The sequence below is a fragment of the Rosa rugosa genome, chromosome 4 (assembly GCF_958449725.1).
Source record: "Rosa rugosa chromosome 4, drRosRugo1.1, whole genome shotgun sequence".
NCBI classification, from domain to species: domain Eukaryota; kingdom Viridiplantae; phylum Streptophyta; class Magnoliopsida; order Rosales; family Rosaceae; genus Rosa; species Rosa rugosa.
The window spans coordinates 37,971,293-37,978,452 of record NC_084823.1 but is presented as its reverse complement, the minus strand read 5'-3'; the positions used below and the strand labels follow the sequence as shown (position 1 = coordinate 37,978,452).

General features: G+C 39.6%; 1 protein-coding gene across 1 annotated transcript; it reads right to left on the bottom strand.

Annotated features, from left to right (window-relative positions):
- Nucleotides 1–5,012: 5,012 nt before the first annotated feature.
- LOC133742426 (uncharacterized) lies at nt 5,013–6,841 on the bottom strand. The gene is made up of 2 exons (XM_062170077.1): nt 6,008–6,841; nt 5,013–5,601 (listed from the first exon to the last, which is right to left on the bottom strand). The coding sequence occupies exons 1-2, from the start codon at nt 6,289–6,291 to the stop codon at nt 5,112–5,114; spliced, it is 774 nt and encodes a 257-aa protein (XP_062026061.1). The 5' UTR covers nt 6,292–6,841; the 3' UTR covers nt 5,013–5,111.
- Nucleotides 6,842–7,160: the final 319 nt, after the last annotated feature.

The following is a 7,160-nucleotide window of genomic DNA, read 5'->3' as shown; positions in this document are numbered from 1 at the left end:
TTGTCCTGTTCCTTTGGGGTTCCTTAAATACTTTTGGAGGATCCATGTCTATATAATTATATATATATAAAGATGGTATTTCTATTTTTTTTTTATTCCTGAGATGGTATTAGTAACATCATTAAACTTTGAAAAATAATGTCATTTGATTTGTTAAAAGTAATGAATAATGAGAGTCAAGCAGAGCCTTAGGGTTTCTGGGTAGAGGGTGGCGGCGGCTCGATTGCGGGCTGGGCAGCACCGGCGACTCATCGTCGTGGGTTGTGAGAAGCAGATCTTAGCGTCTGCTATTTGGCGACGGTTGGATTGATCTGACCTGGTTGGAGACGAGGCAGGTTCTTGGCGGCGAAATCTATTGTGCTGTCGGATCGAGGTAGATCGGCGGCGGTTCAGGGAGGCAGAGCGTCAGGGAGGTCGTTCTGGTGGTTCGGGGTGTCGAGGAGGTTTCGTACCGGCTTGGGTTTCCTGGGTTCAAGCTTTGGCCGAGCGGTGCATCAAGTGTATCTTGCGTCGAGGTCGTGCAGCAGGTGGGAGGCTAGCTTTGATTGGATAAGCGCTTAGCTCCTTACGGTGTCAAGGCAGCATAGTGGTTGAAGAGCAAGGTAGATCGGTAAATTTGGTGGGTCGTTGATTGACGACGAGATGGTTTGGTGGAAGGGTCGACCGCCGGAGACCCTGCTATCGGCGGCGGCGGTGATGGCTAGGCAGCATGACTGGGCTTCACTTCACTTAGCTCGGGCTTGGGCCTGGGCTGTTGGGCCTAGGTTCACTTCGAGCCTGCAGATTTCCAAGAAAAGCGTGAAGACCAACCTGTTGCCGAGGTTGTTGGCTGCTGAAGAGCCTGAGGCAAGTGCCAGCTCTAACCCTAAGGGGAAAGAGCAGGTGCTTGCTTAAGGTATCAAAATCTCAAGACATTCTGAACTTCAAGCCTTCTTGAGTGGGAGTGATTTCTATATACTTTCTAAGATGTTTCTAGTTGATATGTGTACCACAATTGAGTGCTGGCAGATTAGACTAGATGAATGATTTTGCCTTAGGAAGTGAGATTATTCTTGCTTAGTTTGTTGGCTTGCTGTGTCAGCGAGCGACCATTTAGACTTTAATGAGTTTAGGTGTGACTTAGATAGGACGTCCGGTTTGTTCCGGCTCTTTTTATGTAAGTTCTGTTATACTCTGGCCTGTTAGTTCATGGCTTTGATATCTAATAAAATCAAATCCTTTAAAAAAAAAAACCATCATTAAACTTTGAATATTGTATCCAATTGATTTTTTTTGTCCTATTTTTAAGTTACTGGTAGTCTGTTCACGTTATGAATGCACTCTTGTTCAAAAACATTCATCTGGTCAGCACTTGATTGAGAAACTTGCGAGTTGCGGTCACCCACCATTAAAGTTATTAAGTTAATATGAAGAGTTGAAATTTAATGAATATTATTTAAGTATTTTAATCTCTGACGTCAAGATGTCGACCAAGTCCATCTGTCTCATGTAAGAGTTCTAGGCCAACCGTTATCGGTGGCAAACAAACTTTTTTAGATAATCTCGTGACATGTTCCTTTTTTTGTTTTAGATATATTAGGTAATATTTTCTGTACAACCTTAACAACTAATTATTTGCCAACCTTACCACTTGAATCGACCGAGCAGGTGAACATGATTTTTATGGATTTCATTTTACATATAAGTAATATTAATACTAATAATGTTACCTGAATTAGTGGATTACAATTTACAAATTTACAATTTAAATTCCAAGCCTTAAAAACTTTCTTCTTTTGGTCTATTACCATGAGGAACCCATTTAAACACCTATATATTATACCCTACTTATTGATGTGTGTACGTAGCAGAAAGTTTACATGGAAGATATTTGCCATTTCTTTGACTTTGGAGAACTGGAGGTAACTCTAATCGTTCAATAATTTACCAACAATTAGTTTGAGAGTTTAGTGTCTCAAATTAGATTTCTGGTAAATTATTGATTCGATTAGAATTTGATTCCACAAAAAAAAATGATAGATGTTCATGTTGGTTAAACTTAAAGATAAATTCTAGTTGGTTAGTGGAGCATTTTTTTAGTTTGTGGTAAATCGCTGATGCGATTAGACTTTTAAGTCTTTAAGCTAGTATATCAAACAAGGTTTGGACTACACTTATTTATTCATACTTCTTATAATTTTAGCCTCATTTTCTTTTTGTTTTCAGTGTCGTCACTTGCTTTCCATTGAGGTGCACCAGTGGGAAAAGTGTTTCGACATAGGGGTCTTGGCTTGTCTACTCTAGACACGGTTGGATCTCTATCATCCAGCCATCTTTGGATGACGAACAAGTGCAGATGTGTTCCTCTTGTCGGCACAAGTCTACTCATGCGCATAGATCATCTATCTGATTAGTAATGATAACAGATCGATCCTCGAAAGCCTATGATTTTCCGGTAACTCTAGCCATCCTCCCTCCCTACCTATCTGTATGACATTGAGAGTCACATTTGAAGTGAAAAACTGTTTGAAATTCAAATATGACATCGAGAGCCACATTTGAAGTGCAAATCTATCTGAAACTCTGGTTTTAGTTTGGCACTTGTGAAGAATGCAAACAGGACGAAAAATTCTTATTATAGTAGAACCTCGATAATTTAATACTCGATAAATTAAATAATTAATAACCTTGATTAAATAATATTTTTTATCGGTCCCGACTTGGGGACAACATGCTAGATTAATAATTCGTTAAATATATAGTTTAATACATTTTAAAAAAATTGATATGGACCCCATGTGATATATAAATTAATAAGGGGAGTGAACACTTCTCATTTTACAATCCACACTCCATGTTTCCTTTTTCAGTAACTTAAATTTTGTCTTTTAGTGACTAGAATTTTGTCTCCAAAATTTCAACCAAAAAAAAAAAAAAAGAGTGTTGATTGTAAAATGGGGAGTGTGGATTTCACTCCCCATTAATAATTCCTTGATACATAGTGTTTATGATTCGACTACGAGACTTTCATAAAGAATGACTCAATCGTTGTTTCTTCTTGAAATTGATGTCACCTTGGATCTTATCTCTGACTTTTCTTAACATGGTAAGAAGTTCTGGTGTTGTTTTCTCATGCTGCAACAAATGGAATAATGTAGTACATTGATGTGTTGTGTATCATGACTTTTCTTTATTTAAAAAGAGTTAGGGCTAGTTTGGGATTACTGTGACTTTTAAAAAAAACTGCTGCTGCTGTGTTGTGAGAATAATCAGCTGCGAAATTAAAAACAGTTTTGTGTTTGGTAAATAATATTTTTAAAAGTGTTGTCAGTATAAAAAACAACTGCAGAGCGTGTTTTGATCCACAGCAGCTTCTAAAAGCAACCTTTGGGCTGCTTCTAAAATCTGCTGCCAGTGACCTATAACTTTCAATTAAAGTTGCTTTTTATTTATTTACCAAACACGATAAAATCTAAAATTTTGAACAAAAGCTGTATTTTTTAAAAGCGAAGCAATCCCAAACGGGGCCTTAGAGTTTTGGTTGGCTTAATATTTATAAAATTTAACAATGTACGTAGTACATTGAACAAACTAGCACATTTAATAATGTATACGTAATACATTGAACAATGTAGTACATTGAACAAAATACAACAATATTTAAGAAAATAAAAAATACTTTGATAAATTGAGTTATTAATTAATTGATAAATTAATAAATTATTAATTTATCGATTATTTAATATATTTGCCAACGCTATTAATTTGTAGAGATTTAACTGTATATAACACACATTTTTGAAAAAAATTGCATGTTGGAAGCATCTTGAATTTTATAGAAGGCGACCAAGAAAGATTATAGCCCCAAGGAACCGAATTGCTCGGTTGTTTGATCTATAAGTATTGTCCCTTGGGATTGTGCATTCGAAAATCTGGCAGCCTGTCCAATGATATCACATTTATCAACTAGCACATTCAATGAGATTATAATGATGATCCTGCACCCAGCAAATGAGAGAAAAGTTAGAACTAGGGGATGTAACTGTAGCAAACAAAACCGAAAAAGATGTACGTTCTACTAATGACTGCATTTTACTATTTTCTTCTAGATAATGTTACAGATTTTCCTACTCGCTTTCATTTCCATCATTAATGTTGAAAAAAATGACTCCAAGACTCCAAATAACCTAATCAAACCAACCGCAAAAAAAAAATCGCTAGACTCCAGAATTCTAAATTAAAACACAGCTTCAGTACCCTAGCTGGCCTTTTCTCTCAATTCCATCAATCATACGAACTCCCAAACGAAATACGCATCAATTAAACTTGACCAAAAGCATCAAATTTCCAAAAGGAAGGACAAGCTAGCACATACTTGCGGCCTTGGACGGTGGTGCAGGTGAATTGATTTAGGCAGACAACGGAGCCCTTCTGAAGGTGGCCTTGCTGAACCAGGAAGTTCTGCTGAGCGGCCAGCATCCCCTGCGCGGTGTGGGACCCATCGGATATGGGCAGCCTGTACCGCTCAGTGCCGCAGCCGCCGCCGCGCTGTGTGTGGATCTGCTTCAAGTCGATCACTTGCAGGATAGGCTTATAGTTGTCGTCAACAAACTCCGTCGTGATCTTCAGTATCGCCCCCTCCGTTAGCCTCGCGTCAATCGCCGGAAGACTGTAGGGTTCGCTTATAATTGTCTCAGTTGTTTGATCTACAAGTCTTGTCCGTGGGGATTGTGCATTCGAAAATCTGGCAGCCTGTCCAATGATATCACATTTATCAACTAGCACATTCAATGAGATTATAATGATGATCCTGCACCCAGCAAATGAGAGAAAAGTTAGAACTAGGGGATGTAACTGTAGCAAACAAAACCGAAAAAGATGTACGTTCTACTAATGACTGCATTTTACTATTTTCTTCTAGATAATGTTACAGATTTTCCTACTCGCTTTCATTTCCATCATTAATGTTGAAAAAAATGACTCCAAGACTCCAAATAACCTAATCAAACCAACCGCAAAAAAAAAATCGCTAGACTCCAGAATTCTAAATTAAAACACAGCTTCAGTACCCTAGCTAGCCTTTTCTCTCAATTCCATCAATCATACGAACTCCCAAACGAAATACGCATCAATTAAACTTGACCAAAAGCATCAAATTTCCAAAAGGAAGGACAAGCTAGCACATACTTGCGGCCTTGGACGGTGGTGCAGGTGAATTGATTTAGGCAGACAACGGAGCCCTTCTGAAGGTGGCCTTGCTGAACCAGGAAGTTCTGCTGAGCGGCCAGCATCCCCTGCGCGGTGTGGGACCCATCGGATATGGGCAGCCTGTACCGCTCAGTGCCGCAGCCGCCGCCGCGCTGTGTGTGGATCTGCTTCAAGTCGATCACTTGCAGGATAGGCTTATAGTTGTCGTCAACAAACTCCATCGTGATCTTCAGTATCGCCCCCTCCGTTAGCCTCGCGTTCATCGCCGGAAGACTGTAGGGTTCGCTTATAATTGTCACAGTTGTTTGATCTACAAGTCTTGTCCGTGGGGATTGTGCATTCGAAAATCTGGCAGCCTGTCCAATGATATCACATTTATCAACTAGCACATTCAATGAGATTATAATGATGATCCTGCACCCAGCAAATGAGAGAAAAGTTAGAACTAGGGAATGTAACTGTAGCAAATTAACAACTTCCATCTCGTAAGAAACCGAAAAGATGTACTATCTACTAATGACTGCATTTTTCTACTTTCTTCTAGACAATGTTACAGATATTCCTACTTGGTTTCAAGTCCATCATCAATGTTCAAAAAATGGACTCCAAACCTAATTAATCAAACCAACCGCAAAAAAAAAAAAAAAAAAAAAAAATCACTAGACTCCAGAATTCTAAATTAACTAGAACACAGCTTCAGTACGTTCCTAGCCTTTTCTCTCAATTCCATCAATCATACAAACTCCCAAACGAAGCACGAATCAATTAAACTTGACCAAAAGCATCAAATTTCGAAAAGGAAGGACAAGCTAGCACATACTTGCGGCCTTGGACGGTGGTGCAGGTGAATTGATTCAGGCGGACAACGGAGCCCTTCTGAAGGTGGCCTTGCTGAACCAGGAAGTTCTGCTGAGTGGCCAGCATCCCCTGCGCGGTGTGGGACCCATCGGATATGACCAGCCTGTACCACTCAGTGCCGCAGCCGCCGCCGCGCTGTGTGTGGATCTGCTTCAAGTCGATCACTTGCAGGATAGGCTTATAGTTGTCGTCAACAAACTCCGTCTTGATCTTCAGTATCGCCCCCTCCGTTAGCCTCGCGTTCATCGCCGGAAAACTGAAGGGTTTGGTTGGCCGGGAATGAGAGAGGGTTGAGTCGATAGAGTGGGAGGTTTTGGAGAGGTGGGAGTTTAAATAGGGAAACCCTAGCAACTTTTTTTTTTTTTTTTGAGAGAGAGAGAGAGAGAGAACCCTAGAAAATTTGAGGGAATTGGGAGCGCGGGAAGAGAGCTTGTCTTGGAATTTTCAATTCCAAGATTAAAATACCGGATGTGTCCCTCACACGAGCGGCTGACGTCATTCTGCTATAGTACGCCGCCGCTGAGTGGTGTCACAGGCGCATGACTGAAGTCGTATTTTCCCTCTAGGGTTATCTCCAACCCTTGGACCCAAATATCATGTTATGAAAATAGGCTTAAATAGGCATTCTTGTTCCGAGTAGGAGAGTTCATTATGTGTCATGTGCTATGCACGTGTGCAGTGGGTTAATTAGTCGTTGATCAGGTTAATTTGGGTTGAGTCGTTAATTAGCTGGGTTGTTATTGTAGCCAATGGTAGGTAGCTCATCCTTGGGTTATATAAACCAGAACTCTGTACTCCTTTCATCATCTATCAATATATCAATATTTCTTCTTGCGTTATTTTCTTCCTTTTGCAATTTCTTTCTTCGTTGGGGTTCATACCCTAACATATCATTTCTACTTTGACACCCCAAGCCTCAATACTATCCATTGATATCATTACTCATTTACAACCAAAAAAAAAAAAAAAATTGATATCATTCTTGGACCCAAATATCATTTCTGCTTCAAATTTTGACACCTCAAGTTTCAGTACTACTCATTGAGATCATCCATCTCCAACCCCTATTAGTCCTATATCTGGTCTTTTCAATGAAGAATACAATATGAAGGCAA